This window comes from Plectrocnemia conspersa, unplaced genomic scaffold (genome assembly GCF_051122295.1).
Source record: "Plectrocnemia conspersa isolate PC_06_02 unplaced genomic scaffold, ASM5112229v1 ptg000010l, whole genome shotgun sequence".
NCBI lineage: Eukaryota > Metazoa > Arthropoda > Insecta > Trichoptera > Polycentropodidae > Plectrocnemia > Plectrocnemia conspersa.
In genome coordinates this window covers 29,957,542-29,976,353 of record NW_028277174.1, presented here as the reverse complement: position 1 = coordinate 29,976,353, position 18,812 = coordinate 29,957,542, and the positions used below count along the sequence as shown (strand labels likewise).

Sequence of the window (18,812 nt, the reverse complement as noted above, 5' to 3'; positions counted from 1 at the left end):
ACAAACGTGCGAGACGTATCAAGTAACGCTTAAAAAAATCGTTTGTTTGGATTATGTAAATTATTATTATGTACACGTGAGAAATTACTCAATTTTTATTTTTTTTATAGTTTTCTACTATGACTTTTACACCCTATAACTGAACAGCATCCCATAATATTTATTATACAACCAAATTTTGAATAAAATAATGTTGAGATCCGTCGCACACGGCGTGATAAGGCCGACTAACTCAGTGGACAGAGTTACGACTTGAACGTAGTTTGTTTTTCATCACGAACGCCGCTTCTATAAATTCTCTGTTCTGTGGTTTACAACAGCACATTTACGAAATGGATCTCTTAACGCGTTAAAAGTAACCCACTTTACTCCCCGTTCTCGGTAAACCTCGGACAACTTCCGAGAGATTTTAGAGCAGGCAGAACCGAAAACGACCGAAGTAACCCACTACATTCTCCATCCATGACCAACTTCGAAAGAATGTAGAGGAGGCATAAGACAGATGGCTAGCCAGTCCGCCCGTCCTGCAGTCGGCTTTTGCCGCCCTCTCAGTATGGTTGTATAGCCACTTTTCTGAGCGATCACGTTTCATAATTACGTAAATTAAAAAAAATGAATAAACGATAAAAATATTTAATTTTTAGAATCGTTTAACAATCCCAAGACATGATATATGCGTATGTTGCTCATCTATGATCAGAATTTTTGTAATTTGAAATTTTGGCTGTGCGCAATAATTACCGAACCATAATTTATATACAATACATGATATTCTTTTTTAATCTGTAAAACATGTATATTTCATATTTATGTTAACAATTATTTTTTCCTTTATAATAACGAAGGGTAATATTTTTAAATTGAATATTTTGTTAATAATATTTATATAATACAAAAGAGTTTTGTACAATGACTTAATGGTCAGTAAAACAGCTGTTAGGCCAATCACCCGGTGTCAGGTATAACCTATCTTATCGCAATCGATTCGGCTTTTCATATTGCTCAAACGTCAACGTTGAAGCAAAAACGGCAATGATTCGCTATATTAATTTAGCTAGCAACTGCCTAAAGACGTTTAGACCGATAAACTCTCCACTTTTACATACAAGATCGAGTAAATATATTTTTCATATACTTTTCGTTTATAAATATAAAAAATTATAATCATGTGTTACATGTTTCACCAGCATGGCTAAGAACGTCGCAAATATACGCATCGGACAGCAAAAGAAAAGGCCCCTTTTCGAAAAAAACCAATTTAAACAATGCAAAATCGACCACATTACTACAAAATACTCTAACTACAAAAGTTAGTATTCCGTTTTAAAGTCAATATAATTAATATCAATACATTATCGAAATAAATTATTCACAAAGCGGCCACGGAAGGAAACCGTAACCGAGACTCCTCCTCCTGTTAGTAATAATAATGCTTACAAGACGGTATGAATGTTTTGGTATATCTGTTGAGATTTGGTTGATTTTATGTTTGTTTTTACCGATATTTATCATATTTTATCTATGTTTGTAATATACATAATGTTTTCTTAAAATAGATTGTTCAAATTCGCACAAATACTACCAATCATCAGACGTCGGCGTCACCGATTCGACCTTCTTTCTCGTTTCCTTATGATCCAAAACCTTTGCCTGAGCTACCGTCTAGGCCGTCTTCGTCGTTGTCATCTCCGCCCCCAAAAAGACCGCCAGATAATCCAAAAGCCGTAAAAAGGTTTATAATCACTGCATTAATAGCTCTCGGATCAGTTGTTGGGGTCAGTATTATTTTAATAAATTCAAGATTCAAAGACAAGAACATGTTGAAAATGAGTTATGTTTTTTTTACTATAATACACATTTAATATAATGCTATCGTAAAATGGGTTTTTCTGCTTTAGTTCGATTAGTATCTTTTTCTTAATCAGTATTTATTCTATTAACACCTAACAGATAGAATTCAGCTGCGACCGTCCTGCTCGATTTGGATGACTTAGACTTAGATCGATGAGTCGTCTCTTATCTCGCCGCGCCATTGGGATTTTGTTTTTATGAAGAAGATGCTTTTGATTACGGTTTAGCATCAGCCAATTGGCACTTTTCTCCGTCTCCGATTTAAAATATGTAAAACGAGCCTGAAGTACGATGAAAATATTGTTTCTGTGTAGAAGCTAGTGATGGATAATATACGAGATGGGCATTCATTTTTGTGTATAAAATGTCTGTTCATTGGGTGCCACGACTGTTAGTACCAGATTAGAAAATTCATATAGTAAACAAATATCATGACTTGTTCATTTAACCAATCATAAAAATACAACTCAGTTTTTTGTGAGAGCTATCAGGTTTTCGGTTGTAGTGCACTGCGAAAAAATTTGCTAACCACTGATTTAAAAGCATTAATCAGAGATTGATTAAGATTTATTGGTTCACTTTATAAAAAGCTTTTGAGTATTCATTTCGAAAGATATAAATAAAACTTCAATTAACATGTTCTTGTCTTGGGATCATTACTTTTCTTTTTAATAATAATATAATTAATATATTTTCATATCTAGATGTATTACATGGGTTGGTTAGACTTAAAGAATGAAGCGCCTAAAAAGTTTGTAACGAGAAAAAAAGAACAGAAGCCAAAATGTTCGTATTTTATTATCCCTTTTAATTGCAACGATTGATCGATAATAGCAATGTGCTTAAAATTTTAGGGAAACCGCGGCCAGTTCTCAGGTATCCGCTCGATAAGGAACAATTTCCGGAAAGAGTACCTTATGTTTTAATCGGAGGCGGTACAGCATCATTTGCAGCTTTCCGAGCGATCAAATCTATGGATCCTACTGCTAAAGTATTATTTTATTTTTAATACTATATTATACATGATTTTAATTAAATTTGAAGGTTCTAGTGATTTCGGCTGAAGATAGTATTCCTTACATGAGACCGCCACTTTCTAAAGAAATGTGGCAACAAAAAGAACTTCCGCCTATAGATAATCTGACATTTTTGCAATGGAACGGACAGGAGAGAAGGTATATTCTTATTTACTAAAATATATTTTACTAATAATATAAATATATGAACAGATTATTATATTTTTACATCTAGATATATTGAACATTGTGTCTCAGTTTAATCTTTGTTTTTATCGATTAATTTATCTCGTCTATTTTATACATAATTATCTAATCAATTTGTTTTGTTATATAATTTAGTTTTTGTGACAAAATATTATACTTTTATTTTTTAGCTTGTATTATGAACCGGCAGAATTTTATTTAGACATCCAAGATTTGATGGGCGCAGAACACGGCGGCGTTACATTAGCAACAGGTTGGGTCGTTTCAAAGGTTGAAGCTTCGACAAATACTTTGATATTAGAAGACCCGAAAACTGAAACGGAATTCTCCATTCGTTATGACAAATGCTTAATAGCGACAGGTCTCATACGTCTCAATGAAACCATCTAAAATTATCTTATTTCAAATATTAACAAATAATATCTGACGTAGGATCGACGCCTAAGAAACTACCACTATTTGAGGAAGCACCGCAAGAGGTGAAAGACAGGACTATTTTATTACGTAACATCAGAGACCTCGAAAGCTTGTGGTACAAGCTCGAAGAAGCAAATTCAGTTGCTATCGTCGGAGGTGGATTTTTAGGCTCGGAATTAGCTTGCTCTTTGGGTCGACGATGTAAGTCTAATTTATTTTACTTGTTATGTGATCATAGATTATTTATGAATAATTTTTATTTTTATTATATACATATAGTCAAGGCGGCCAAAAAAGGCGAAGGAAAAGTCTATCAATTGTTCAGAGAACCTGGCAATATGGGTAAAGTTCTTCCGGAATACTTATCTAAATGGACAACTCTGAAAGTTGCCGATGAAGGAGTCAACGTCGTTTCTCAAGGTTTGTTTGTATATATGTGTTTAATTTATAGCAATATGATTGAATGATATTTTTTTATACAGCTGAAGTTCAAAATGTTAAGATGGACAATAATCAAGTATCGATGAGTTTATCAAACGGCGAGACTATTAAAGCTGATGTTGTGGTCGTCGCCGTCGGATCTGAACCTTGCACTCATTTAGCAGAAACGTCCGATTTAGAATTGGACCCTAAACTTGGCGGATTCTTGGTGAATGCCGAATTAGAAGCAAGATCAAATCTGTTTGTGGTACGTGTATTAAAAGATTCTTGCTCTTGTTTTTTCAATTTAATGGTACAATATAAACTTAGAAGCATCTCTCACTTTTTCCTTCGGAATGCAATGTCAGTAGAATACCTTTGTTTAAATTGTTGATTCGTTATTAAAATAAAAAAAAATATGTTATATTTTAACATTAAAAATGTGGAAGAATGGGTACGTAGTAAATCATTTTTTTACATTATTACATATACATTCACATGTAAATTAGGTGTCAGTATCAGGTGGCAGTGTTGAATGTGGAAGAGTTCCGTTTAATCAATGTTGTCTCTAAAAATGTACGAGTCTCTGTTTTCATGAGCAAGTATCAGTCCATTATTTGTTTTATTATTTAATTAATATAAAAGCGGCTATTTAGTGGTATGCACTCATAAATTTGTAATCTCATTCTTCAGATTTTAAAGAGCTTTGTTGTAACATATTTGCTTGATATTATGTATTATTTAATATAATTTAACAGTATATTTTCATTATTTATACCTCGACGATAAAACATTGGACAGTTCACAAAATATTGCTGACGGTTTTGCGCAATATTTTCGTTCTGTTTTCGAGGAATCTTTTTCGCCTTCTGCTCAGTCGCTTCCTTCTCATGTTCTTGGTCTTCAGTACTGACCATCAAAGAAACTGAGCACTCAGATCTTAAATACGGATTTAATAAATTAAAGTTCTTCTGGACCTGATTTAATTCCCGATTTTATTTTGAAGGGTTGCGAAGTCAGTCTCGCTGCTCCTCTAAAATGTATTTATGATCTGATTCTCAAAGCATCATCATTTCCTGATCTATGGAAATGCACAAAAGTCACCTCTATTCATAAAAAGGGTGACAAATTATATATAAAGAATTATAGACCAGTCGCAGTGTTGTCAGCTCCTGCTAAATTATTTGAAATAATTATTCATAAATATCTCTATAATCACTTTCGGCGAGTTTTGTTAGACCAACAGCACGGGTTTCGTCCTGCTCGTTCCACTGTCACTAACCTTCTGTTGTTCACCAAAACGGTGACAACTTCTCTCGATGCGGGAATTCAAGTAGACGTCGTGTATACAGATTTTGAGAAAGCCTTTGACAAAGTTTGTCATAGGTTATTATTAAAAAAATTGTCGAACCTCGGTTGCTCGGATAATTTAACTCGGTTATTCTAGAGTTATTTAAGCAATCGTAGACAGTTTGTAACCTATGGTGGCCGATTGTCAAAAGAATATTTTACCCCTTCAGGGTTTCCTCAAGGATCCAATCTGGGACCTCTGCTTTTTGTGTTATTTATTAATGACATAAATACAGCAATTAAAAATTCAAGTTTTCTTCTGTACGCAGATGACTTAAAATTATATAAATGCATTCGATCTGTTGTGGACTCCTCTCTACAAAGTGATTTAGACTCTCTGTGGAGATGGGCTTCCATTAACTGTCTGCCCTTTAGTGTCGGAAAGTGTCATACTGTGTCATTTTCTCGATCCCGTTCGCCATCAGCTTATTTCTACCATCTCGGTGGTAACATTTTGACTAGAGAAACTTCCACTAAAGATCTCGGAATCACTTTCGAGAGCAAATGGAGGTTCTCTACACATACACGACGTCTGTGATAAATCTTCCAAGATGCTCGGCTTTGTTATGAGGAATGCCTTTCACTTTGACGATCCGTCAGTTATTCGCATCCTCTATGACACCTTAGTTCGTAGCATTCTTGAATCGGGATCTATAATTTGGAATCCCCGAATAGTCAAATGTTCCCTTTTAGTGGAAAAAATTCAAAAAAGGTATTTAAGATACCTTTACAAAAGTTATAATCCGTACATATATCCCAGCGCCTTTTTTAGGAGCGTTGGGATATGATTCGCTGAGTTCTCGCAGAAAGCTGTATGTCGCTAAGCATTTTTTCAAATTACTAAAAGGTGCTGTCGACAATCCAGCTATTCTCGAGGAATTCCAGTTTTGGGTTCCGGAACATTTTCGAGAATCACGATCGCGACCTCTTTTGATGGCCGTTGGGGCTAGGACATCCGCACTTGCCGACTCGCCTATAGCTGTGGCCATCCGGCTCCTTAATACACTGGCATTACATATTGACTTATTTAATGTTAGCTACGAGGATCTGATCCAGTTTGTATCATTTAATTTTGATATTTTATAATTTTTTGTTATGCTTAACTCATTGCGTACGGTGTGCACAAATTTGTGCGTTTCAGAAACCTGCCGTTGCGTCGGTGTGCACAAATTTGTGCGTTTCGTCATTTTAACTTCATACGAAAAAAACCCACGTAAACTGCGTATTTACTGTAACTTATTTATTTAGGGATTTACCTACAGATGTTACTAATATCATATTAACTAATAATAGTTCAAAAAAGTAGAAATTCTAAATTCCAGAGGCTCAAAACTCGGGTAAAATAAATTCGTTTCAAGATGTATGTTTACATATATATATACAATTTTTTTCTATGGAATTATCTCACATATTATTTATTAGAAATAGTGAAATCACTCAATACCAAATTGCGAATCACGTATCAATAATATATAAATATATTTAAATAATTTTTAACACTTAACGGTCGATTTACGCGGCGATATTCGAAAGACACCCAACCGTCCAATTTCGAACAAATGTAACGTTTCCGTTAGGCTAAGCGCACGCTGTTATAAAAATGTTAACGAAAAACCCCACCTTATCGGTTTGATTCAGGTAAAGATGGTAATTTTTTTAGAGATATGTTTCTTGAAATTCTTATCTACAAAATTACAAAAAACCCAAAATATTCAAAGGTAACCGCATAAAAAAAAGAAATGTTGAGCTAGACCTAATATCTAAGTACATATTATCAACCCGAAGCATTATAACAAAATAATCAGTGATTCTCAACTTTTAATTGCGGTAATTTATTTTACAACTTTTTGCATTATTATATTTTGTTAGGTTTACAATATATTTTTGTAATGCTTATTTATTTCGTACTCCTTCATTTATTGATACTATTTTCTAAGAAATAAATTACAGTAAATCAAATTCATATTTTTATAATATAAAATATAACGTTTTTTATTTATCATTATTTTCTGTTATATATATATATATATATATATATATATATATATATATATATATATATATGTATGTAGAGGTATCGTGGGCATTTAAATGCAGATTCATCAATCCCAAATGTGATATTTTATAATATTTAGACCTGAAATGATCCCGATCTGTTCAAATTAAATAAACTGTTCTCAACATGTTTTCAATTACCAACACATTGAATACCGGGCATTATTCCTAAAAATGGAGCGTGCGGCGGGGATTATTTGCAAAAATTAGGACTTTAATTTGTGTAACTATCCAAGCACATTGGTGGTTCGGGTCTTTATTGGAAGCGAAGTATACAGTAAGTGCGCGTTTTTCATTATTTTAACACATTGCGTACCGTGTGGTAAAAATACAAAAAGTGGTAAATATATAATATTAAAGCAATAAAATGTTTAGAATCACTGATAATTTTTAATTATATTAAATATACTATATAAAATAATAATACATAAATTATAACAGAAATATAAAATAATAATACATAAACAATAAAAGATTACATTTAGCCATAGGCAAACGTTACGTTTGTGTCGAAATTGGACAGTTGGGTGTCGTGCAAATATCGCTGCGTAACTTGACCGTCAAGTGTTAAAAATTTTGAATTGATTGTATAGGTCACAAAATTAGATATTTTCGGTTTCTATTATATACAACAGTATTTTATCATCATTTTATTATTATCTTTATTCTTTTTATTCAAAAATATATATATTTGGTTATTCTAAACTAAAAATTATATTTTATTTTATTGGTACGCGATCCACAGTTTGACGTTTACTGATTTTATCATTGCGAATACAAAAAAACGATCATCATTAATCTGTTTTCAAAATTTGACGTTAAAACGTTGACTAATTAAAGAGTTACGATGTTTTAAAAAAAAAAAGTTTGTATCCTAATTTTCGCAAATAATCCCCGCCGCACGGCTCCATTTTTAGGAATAATGCCCAGTATTCAATGTGTTAAGTATTGTTCTATTTATGTATATATACGTTTTTTTATGTTTTATAAATTTAAAATTTGTTATCGACCATCGTGGATAATTGGGGTAACCTTTTAGGCCATGATGGTCTTAATTTAATCTAAAAAAAATAAAAAAATTTATATAATTATTTCATTATAAAATTTCCGATATATAAAAAGATTTTCTTGCAAATGTGGATGTTATTTTAAGCTATTGCTACTGTTTTTTTATTTTTGCCCAAAAATTAATAAACGTTCAAGGCTACGTGGATATTGTCTTGCTGCACTCTAAGATGTTTTCTTATCATTTTTAATGTCATAATGAAAAAATGTAAAAAATCACTCGTTACCAAGTATTTATTTTTTCAAATTTTAGGCTGGAGATGCCTCTTGCTTCTATGATCCTGTCCTCGGACGAAGGCGCGTAGAGCATCACGATCATGCAGTCGTTTCAGGCAGATTGGCTGGCGAAAATATGGCCGGTGCTGCTAAGCCGTATAAACATCAAAGTATGTTTTGGAGCGATCTTGGACCTGATGTAGGATATGAAGCCATAGGCATAATTGACTCCGAACTACCGACAGTTGCAGTCTTTGACAAGAAATCGGAAGCTCCGCCAACTGACGACAATCATTCGTAAGAAACATTAATAATAAAAAGTATGTTTGAAATTCTAATTTGGATTTTTTTAGGACGATCGAAGCAGCGGAAGCAGATGTAAATCCGATTCTTAACACAAGTGAAATAGAAGCTGAACCAATTAAGTCAATACTAGACGAAGACAGACCGGCGGTTAAATCAGAAAAACATGAAGAAGTACTTGCAGTGAAATCAGAAAAATCTGAAGAAGTACCAAAAGAGACTGTCATTGTTAATAGTTTAAATACAGACACTCCTCAGTCTGAGAACGATTATAGTAAAGGTGTAATATTCTATTTGAAGAATGAAGTGATTGTGGGCATTATTTTGTGGAACGTCTTCAACAGAATGCATACGGCGAGGCGAGTCCTAGCCGAGAAAAAGAAGTATGAAGATTTGAACGAAGTAGCCAAGCTCTTCAACATCCATGAAAATTAAAATTACGTGCTATAGTTTGTAGTCAAATTAGAAATTGAACTAAAAGACGCTTTTAATCGGTGATGTGATTTGTGCGATTGTGTCTATATGCGGAAGGTTTATGTCTGCAAAGATTTTGTTAATCGTGTCACTTTATGTATATATAAAATAATGTGATATTTTATAAGTTATAGCCCAGTTTATTTTTGATCAAAAACCTTTATGTTTTAATGTGTGGTGGTTATTTTTTTTTGTAATTAATAGATTTGCATAAGCACAATTTGCATTTATTTTTAATTATAACAGTATAATTTTACAATGCTCTCAGAGTATGTACAAAATTAAAATCAAGTATATAAATTATGGATATGGACACAGTTGGATTTTAGTATGTGTTATTCCAAATAGGAATTTGTTATTTTGTTTTATAGTTGTTTAATAAATTTTATTATAAAAATATAATATTGTATAATCATATACCCCTCGAAGCCTTATTTTTTTGTAATAGTGGTACAAGAAATTTTTATTGAAAAAAATAAACCCGATGATTTTATGTATTATTTATTCCTAAAGTACTAATGCAATATTTATATAAAATGAAAATTCTTGATGCTATTATAAAAAAATCATTGTACAATTTAAAAAAGTTTTATAACAAATCCAACCCCCCGTAGCAAAGTTGTCTCATAAAATTGTAATATTTAGAATTTTACAGTTTTATTGCATCAAAAAGATATTAATCTTAAAAAATGAACAACAATAAAAGTAACTAGTGACTTAAACAATTAATTTTAAATGGAACATTTTTTTTATAATTTTATGTACGTGATACTATACAATGTGTTGTATTATTTAAATACAATTTTTCACACTAAGTTGCCTATAATAATTGATTATTTATACATTAAACATATCTTTAACACTAATGACTAAAACCAATTAAAATTCAATAATAACAATAGTACAATGTTGTAATTAATTCATTTTTAATTGGGTCGTTGAGAATTTTTTGCGGTGTAAAATTATTTGATTATTAATTATTTTGGAATGCTTGGAAGCATTTTTGTTTCAGATACTCCACTGAAGAGTAAAACAAGGATATGATAATGGAAGGAAGAATACGAATCAAAGCAATCTGCAGAACTCTAAATAATAATAGTACAAGATCTCCAGTTCTTTAGAAAACTACAACATTGAGTTAATAAAAGATTCGGATGGGTAAACTAAATAAAGAACGTCACAGGCCTCACGATCTTCATCAATTGATAGTGTACTTTTAGTTAGCTGTCAGTGAAACCATAAAACTACACCGTGAAATGTAAGAATCTAAAGCCGTGTTAAAATGAGGATTCAGATAAAATCTGGGGCCAGACAAGGAGAGGCATTGTTCACTATACTGAAGGCGAAAACCCACATAATATCAGGGAACATAGCACCAAGAAGAAGATCAAATAATTTATTACATTAATATATACAAATATTTAGCTAACAACAAATTTTCAATCAACCCAATACATTAATTTATCGTGAAAGATGCTCTTAACATAAAAAAAAGCTTTAATCGAAACGAAATCTTTCATTATGTACAAATTCGTAATAAATATGCATAGCTATTTATCAGTCACAAAATTTATAAATAAGAGTCACATTATTGACTTTTCTTATGTATAATAAATATATATGGCTTGGTGAAAAAAAATTATACATTTTTAAAAATTTTCTATTATATATACACACATAAAGACATCGTGAATACACATAGGAATACTATAGTTTAGGCAGGATTTATTCAAGTCCGAGCGTCCAGTTGATTCCTTGCACGACCAATAGGATCAGAGGTTGCCATGCAACTAAGACTCGTAGCCAATCTAAAAATTGTCCGTAGAGAATATGCGGCCGCTCCCATCTAATTATATAATGTAAGGTAATACAAAATATTTTTTTAAGCAAATATAATATATGAGAGAACTTATACTCTAGTTGTACTAAGAATGTATTACTATACTAACATAGCTTCGCATGGTATCTCTTCTCATCTCTCTTTTATCTTTGTACACCTGACAATATTAATATGATAAGAGCTTAAAATAATGTACAGTTCGACCATAAACTGATAATTTAAAAAAGTATAAAATTTGATTCATGATGTTGTAAATTTTACTTAATTGTTAATATAGTGGATGAAGAAGATAATAGTTTTTAGTTGAGTTTTTAAATTCCATGATAAATACAGCACAAGTTAACCCTAAAGGTTGGTAGCACTATTATGCTGTTGAGGAATTTTAATCCGGCGAAAGGTTTGTTATTAAGGCATATGCGATTAAAGAAACAGTTTTGACCAGGGACGGCATTTCAGATTTTTCCAGGGGGGTGGAAAAGTTTGCCAGTTAGTGGTCGTTTATTTCATTAATTATTTTTAATATTTTATATCGTTAATTTCATTAAATGACATGCATTTTTTTGGCTAAATTTAAGAGAGGAGGAAATGTTTAGAATGGAAATATAAAGCAATAGTGTCAACATATGAAGGAATCTGCATCTAAAACCGTCTGATATGACACTAACAAAAAAAAACAGTCAACCATCTGATATGTCAAAGTCAGTGCAAAACAAATATTTTGTGTGGGTTCTACTTTGTAAGCTCGCAGTAAATCCCCATAACCAAGATAATTACAGAAATGAATGTGATAATAGTATAATATAAATAATGACTAACTGAACGGACCACTACAATAGCCCTCGTTATGTTCAGAGGAAAAAAATATTTTTTGAACATAAAGGAACAAGTAAACAATGTGTTGTAATTACCGTCGAACTAAAGAGAAAATATATTTCTTTTGGGTGCATAACAGTTGCGCAAACAATACCCAATCTGGCGACAAAAAGCACTGTTAACATTTAATTCGTTGCATGATTTGATCTCGAAAATGTTCATAAAGAAAATTCACTTTTGAGAGCCATGAACATATTTCGTTAGTCGAATAAACGAGCGCAACAATTGGTTGAATGATCTCTGTATTGTTGATTCGACGGAGAACTTACATAAAGCCGGTCCCCAAGGGACGAACAGAAAGAGGCAGACAGACGTCGGCGGTCTACGACACATCTGCAGAGTGGCCAACGAGAGACACCTATACGATCGTTCACAATCATCATAAAGACCTCATTTCTCCGCCAACTCCTCCATCAGCGTGCGGATTAAAGCATTACTCTTCCATAACAGTTTGTTGCAATGTATGTTATACTAAATAAATCATTACCAGTTTTCAAGGGCAATATTTGGCTGCAAGGTCGCACCCCTCGGGCCTCGAAACCAGAAAATTTAAATTTTATTCTGAATCATCCGCATTGATCAAAGGATCAATAAATAGTAAATAATTTCTTGATCATATATAAGCCAAAACGCTGCAATACTTCTGCACTTCAGCGCACTGAAAATACGATCAGGAAAAAGGAAACAGATTAACGATCCTACTCTTCCTCGACTTCTCGACCAATCGGGATGATTTAGGGAGAGACTGTTTTTACCTTTTAAATATCTTATTAACTTTCTAACTGTTTTTAATAGGTGCAATTGTTCAGCAACAATAGAATTTTTAAGTTTTACTATCTGTTCAAATCCGAGAACAATTTCTAGAGAATATGCTCTAGAATGCATTTAGCAGCATCCATATTCTTTAGTTATTTATGCCATCGCTGGTGTTTTTTTGTCCTTAGTTCCTTTTATGCATACCGCTAAAACACCGTTTCTTTGCTAATATGTGAAGGACTTGCAATGCAACGATAATGGATGGTCCCATCTTGATGACAGTTTTGTGTATAATTTTACTATTTTATTATGTTGCTTGAGCTTTTGATAAAGAATGGCACAGATAGCTTATTTTAAAAACTCAACATCATACTACTGAATTATGTAGAATTACTTAAATCATATATTTCCAACGGATTATTCAGAATTAAACAAAAGTCTTACAAGGAATTGTCCTTGGGCCGATATTCTAACTATTATAAACATAGGATTTGCCACAATTACAACATTCGCAGATGATACAGCAATCTTAGCAGTGGGAAAATAAATAGAAGATACTACTGAAAAACTTCAATAAGCAGATAAAATGAGCAATAACACTATAGTATACAAATATCCATATTTTTCATTCTAAAATAAAGTGTTTTAACTTAATTGCAAATATCTCAAATTCTAGTTCTAACTGCAAAGTTTTTTGTATGAAATTAAAGGTAATTGAATCAACCATCTATATAACACTCAGGTTCGATGATCAGTTTAGGCACTATTTATGAATTTATCGAATATTTTGGATCATTTTTAGCAAAATTTAAGAATCTTTTTTTATTGTACTGTGAATTACACAAATAATTTTTTTTAGTCCCGGTTTCTTTATTGGATGTTGGAGACCGATCTATTACAAAAAGTAAATGGCTGTTTATCAAAATCGATTGGAAAATATGAAAGTTTAAGCATTTGAGTAAAAATATTGCCACTTTCTCAAGTGAGAAAAAACAAAAGTCACCCATCATCGCTTTGACCCAAAATCCTTGATAGCAACGTTCCATGGTCTTCATTTGCTTGTGAAAACGTTCACCGTGCTTATCACTTGCTGTGAAATAAAATCTTGGTGTGACCCTGGACACCAAAAAGAAAAAATAAGAACTTGAAATAAAATATAGTAAGTTGTATTGGATTATCGGAAGAAATTCTAAGCTATCAATATAAAACAAAATCAAGATATGCAATCAAATCTTGTAACCAGGTTCAATCTATGGTATAAAACTCTGGAGATGTGCCAAACAGTGCCACTTTCGACTGACGAAGACGAAACGATACTCTGACAGCACGTCAATATCTAGGTAGCAATCTTCTCAACGTTGATAGTTTGAAAATATGACTAAGCCCTTCAAATTAATCTAGTTATCATTATTATAACTCATTTAATAGTATATTCATTCACTCATTCGCGTCCAAAATTATTTAGTTCTACACAAGGACAATTTAAATGAGGAATATATAAAAAAAATTGTTTCGGCATTACAATAGAAAATGAGCAATAAATAAATATATTTATGTTCAATAAAAAATATTAGATTGAGCAGCATTTCATTTGTAGTGTAAAACTAGGGCTTTGTAAAACCAGGACTGAACTGAAAACTGAAAAAAACGTTATTTTGTCAGAATGAAAACCGGAGTATTAGCAAAAAAAAAAACAGTTTATTTTGGTTCAGTGCATGTTCAAACAAGCGAATAGACATCCTCCTTCAACCACTTCCTGGTCACAGAACTTTTTTGAAATCGGCTCAAAAACTTTTTGCACAGACCCACCCTTTCCTATGCAGTGACATAAAAATATACAGTCGTTGTAAAACATTTTAAAATATTACAACTTGGGCGTTACTAGGAAGGGGTTAAAAATTTCCGAAATGACATTTTTTCACAATCATTCAGAATTGAACCAAAACATGAAAAAACGATATTTTTTCTGGAATGAAAACTGAAACTGAACTGATTTATATTTTTTTATTGAACTAGAACGAAAATTAAAATTAAAAAATAACGGTTCGAAACCCTGGCTAAAACAAATGATTGTGCATTAGCGTCCTGTTTGTGTAGCCAACAACCAAAGTCGCTTAACCATTTATGTAAGGTAAATCTTGTTGCTAATTTATATAATCCTTCTTTTAAATAGATTCGATGCAGAGTTATTCATTGGGTGCTCACTGTTTCAGCCAGTGAAAGCCAAGCGGTCACCCATCTGAGTAGTGATCTTGCCCGATGCTGCTTAGCTTCGGTCATTGCCAACGGAATGATAATGCACAGCTTATTTGTTTTAATGCACAAATCATTCGTTTTGGTGTACACTACAAATAAATATTGAACATATATATTTATTTAACGCTCATTTTTATTGTTGTAATGCACAAACAATTCGTTTTATGGAAGAAATATTTTATATATTACTCATTTAAATTGTTCTCTGTTGAACTAAAAACACTTTTGGACGCCAATGGGTGAACATAGAATTAAATTAATCGTTGATCATATAGACCAGTTTAAATGTAGAGAAAAATCTTATTGTAATGTTATTAAAGACTCAACACTTAAATATTTCAGTTTATCAGATAAGCATAGAAGTTAGTCAAAATCGATAAGATTAGATTTAAATGGTATATTATAAAACCATTATATTATCGACGATGTTAAGGTGTAATTTGACTAATTTCACTTTTGGGTAAAGATTACTTAATAATGACACTTAGCTATGAAAATACAAGTACTCCTAAAACAGTATTTCCGGAAAATTTGGCTACTTCATTGTCACTGAAAAGATTGATGAAAGTTATATTATTTTAAAAAGGATACGGATTATTGAACATCCGCTTTAGGTCGACTTTCTCCTTGCAGTATGGACACGTTTGCTTTTTTCCAATGATGCACCATCCTCTGATGCAAAATTCGTGGAACACGTGTCCACAAGTTAATTTGTATGTGTTTTCTAAGGACATAAAATCGATCAATCAATGCGCATATTACATATTAGAGTTAATTTTTACCTATGACTCCTTCTTCGCCGGCGGCGACGTGAAGCATATTTCCGCATACTGCACAGACGTTACTATCTAATTGCCTAGTCGGCATGCCCTGTGGCATGTAATACTAAAAACGAGATAATCACTCTGTAATTATGTCCAAAGTGGCTTTCGCATACGATTCGTTCTTACCCCTACGCGAGAAGCCATTTTATCAGCACATATTTCGGCTATGTCTCTCCCTAGGACGCCGTAATACAAACTATAAAACACGACCACGAGACCGGCGTCCATCCAAATGTGCGACTTTGTGTTAAAGATGAAATTGACACCCATGAACGTAAAGAACATTATAAGGTATCCGATTATTCCCAAGAGGCAGCTTAATTTGTATAGTAAATAGAACCATTTATAAACTAGTCTGAAAATAAAATTATATATATGTTAATAAAATATATTTCAATTAATATTGTGTTGATTAAGTACCTCGGAGTCGTCCCGTGCACTGGCTTCTGTAGCGCTTTGCTTCCGATAGCCATCGTAACTATCGAAAAGACCAACCATATGATAATAAATCGCCACCATTGGTTTTTGAGGCACAAGCCAAACGGAATAAGCCACATGGCTAACATAGTAACTATCTGCATGTAAATAACAGTAGATTTAATAACGTACATTTTAAAACTATACCATATATCACTGACTATAGAGATATAGAGGAACCGGTATAACATGTTTGAGACACATACGAAACTGCAGTTATATCTTTTCTTCGCATATTTTATGGCTACGATATCGGAAAGGAGTAGAAACAGGCATTTAAATAACTTTGATGTTTGAGATAGATAACCAGGCCTGCCAAGAGGGGGGAGAGGGGATAAATTCCCGGAGCCTTTTCTCCTTGAGGGGCCCGACTCTGGAAAAAAATCATAGCAAGAATATATTTATAAGAAAAGTAAAAATTGACCTCAAATAATGAATCTGAACTAAACTACAGTTGTTTGAGATGTACATATGTATTTCAGGTATAAGTTCCTTTAGCCCTTTTTATACCTACAAGAAATAAAAAGAGCGGAACATTGCCTTCAAAAGCACCCACATTCTAGGTAGTACTTTCACAATAAACATTATTATTCAAAGAGACAGATTGTAGTTTTTTGATGTGGCTCTGTTTGTGTTAAAATTTGTTTGCATATTATCGTTGATTTTATGGCTTTTTGAACATTTAAAAAATATTAGACATGAGAGGAAATATTTAACGAATGTATAAGTATTAGTAGCAGTAAATTTAGGTATTCAATCAGAATTTTCAGATCGAATACCCAGGAATACAATATACAGGTAAAAATATTTATTGCTTTTTACCTGGATTGGAAGTTCACTAAATGGCAATACTTACCGAACAGCAAAAAAAACAAGACATATGATTTCAGAAAATAGTTTGCTCTCAACAGCCCCATAGATAACATAAACAATGTAACAAAAATACATTCCATAGATAAATTTTAACGCTTCTATTGAAGGAATGAACAGAACATCAAAGGTAAAAAAAAAGGTTGATTTTACCCATTTCGTGTATAACCATCAACGAACATGATGTGTATGTACTATCTGACCTGTCGGATAAGTGTTTTGTTTGTAAGTGTTGGCAAGTGACAGAACTTTAGTTTTCTGAATATTTCAAACATTTTTAACTTTGTCATTAGAACAATGAACACAACAACGAAAGTCTAAATGCTGATTTGTTGCTTAAATGTAAATAAAACAAAGATTTAAAATCCAACAATGCGCAATGTGAAACTGATATGACTGCTTTAAAATAAAAAAATAAATAAAACAATTATTTCCTCCTGTAATATACTGATGTCATAAATTATTTATATTCCAAACAGAAAAATACATATCCTCTCTATTTCTTTAGTCGTTGCATTTATGAATTTACCGAATATGATTTATAATATCTTCGTTTCCATTCGACTAGACATATTTGAGCGACGACCATCGTGCATATTAGAATAAGGACCATTTCCAAATGCATGGATTCATGTCCTTTATGTTGTAAGTGAAGCTTTTGATGTTCTAACCTATAAATTGACAAAAAATATAATATAAACGATGTAACATATTGTTTATGGCTATGAAAGTTACAATACCTCATTATCTCGTCTTTTGATAATTCTGAGAGGGTCTGTAAAGCAATTTGTGAAAGTGTTAAAAATATGGCTAATTGATATGTGTTCAGCTGATAACACAAATATAAAGGGTTGTACCTTGTTGGGGTCAACCGGTAGATGAAGATCCACCATGTTGGTCGATCAGGTATGTAAATACAATTTTGGAATCTGATATTAATTAGTAATTGTCTCTTACGCATCGACACAACCGGCTTCCGTTGAAACCATGAGTCCCGCACGAACCGAATGACAGCTCAACGTCACTCTTTATCTAGGTGGGTTTGGCCATAGCGCCAATATTATTGTCCATCGACTGATAGCGATTGATAAATTATTATTTAATAAAGTGATTACTTATGTACAGAAAAAATATAAATAAAAAACACTTGTTAAGAATGTCGGCGCCACGCTCAGAAACCAATGGTAATGAACTCTCCACTGCGTTTGGCCCTAACGGCTACTAAAGTGACTAACGTTTTCTACATAAATATATTTTTAAATTTAAAACTTCCTTTTTAGTCGCCATACGCGTGTTTATTTTCAAAACATCGGTTAAAAATCACAATTAACCGTTTATGTTGTGTTGTCATGTGTTATTTGTTGTATTTTCAATCATATGAATATTGCAAGGCAGAATTAAATTTTAAGTATATGATTCTAGGCAAAATTTAAGCAAATAATCTTAAAGTCCGTTTTAATAAATATAGGTCAATGACTGGTTTTCAATATTTAATTACAATAAGACAAGAGAATGGCGGAAGACACATAATCTAGCAGATAA

The 18,812-nt window shown here is 32.3% G+C and overlaps 2 protein-coding genes across 3 annotated transcripts; one reads left to right on the top strand and one right to left on the bottom strand.

The window, feature by feature from the left end:
- The first annotated feature begins 920 nt into the window (after window positions 1–920).
- AIF (Apoptosis inducing factor) lies at window positions 921–9,771 on the top strand. The gene is made up of 12 exons (XM_088193916.1): window positions 921–1,114; window positions 1,188–1,309; window positions 1,557–1,775; window positions 2,556–2,637; window positions 2,706–2,842; window positions 2,896–3,026; window positions 3,245–3,435; window positions 3,507–3,692; window positions 3,771–3,911; window positions 3,974–4,179; window positions 8,635–8,894; window positions 8,951–9,771. The coding sequence occupies exons 1-12, from the start codon at window positions 1,033–1,035 to the stop codon at window positions 9,333–9,335; spliced, it is 2,142 nt and encodes a 713-aa protein (XP_088050042.1). The 5' UTR covers window positions 921–1,032; the 3' UTR covers window positions 9,336–9,771.
- On the bottom strand, window positions 9,586–18,304 carry LOC148231315 (E3 ubiquitin ligase Rnf121). Of its 2 annotated transcripts, none has more exons than XM_088193919.1 (8): window positions 18,128–18,304; window positions 18,011–18,045; window positions 17,279–17,941; window positions 16,344–17,222; window positions 16,050–16,278; window positions 15,882–15,984; window positions 15,691–15,823; window positions 9,586–11,220 (listed from the first exon to the last, which is right to left on the bottom strand). In XM_088193919.1, the coding sequence occupies exons 4-8, from the start codon at window positions 16,589–16,591 to the stop codon at window positions 11,100–11,102; spliced, it is 834 nt and encodes a 277-aa protein (XP_088050045.1). In that variant the 5' UTR covers window positions 16,592–17,222; window positions 17,279–17,941; window positions 18,011–18,045; window positions 18,128–18,304; the 3' UTR covers window positions 9,586–11,099. The 2 variants fall into 2 exon arrangements, with proteins under 2 accessions (XP_088050045.1, XP_088050043.1); XM_088193917.1 differs by having other exon boundaries at window positions 16,344–16,498; window positions 17,800–17,941.
- Window positions 18,305–18,812: the final 508 nt, after the last annotated feature.

Bases quoted from the DNA above. Each gene is read 5' to 3' on its own strand.
- LOC148231315 (XM_088193917.1), bottom strand. From the start codon at position 18,163: ATGGTGGATCTTCATCTACCGGTTGACCCCAACAAG. The intron at 17,942-18,010 runs GTATTGTAACTT...GTCAATTTATAG, and splicing joins TCAAAAGACGAGATAATGAG to GTTAGAACATCAAAAGCTTC. The intron at 16,499-17,799 runs GTAAATTCATAA...ATTTACATGCAG, and splicing joins GATATTATAAATCATATTCG to ATAGTTACTATGTTAGCCAT.
- AIF (XM_088193916.1), top strand. From the start codon at position 1,033: ATGATTCGCTATATTAATTTAGCTAGCAACTGCCTAAAGACGTTTAGA. The intron at 3,027-3,244 runs GTATATTCTTAT...TTTATTTTTTAG, and splicing joins TGGAACGGACAGGAGAGAAG to CTTGTATTATGAACCGGCAG. The intron at 3,693-3,770 runs GTAAGTCTAATT...ATATACATATAG, and splicing joins TTGCTCTTTGGGTCGACGAT to TCAAGGCGGCCAAAAAAGGC.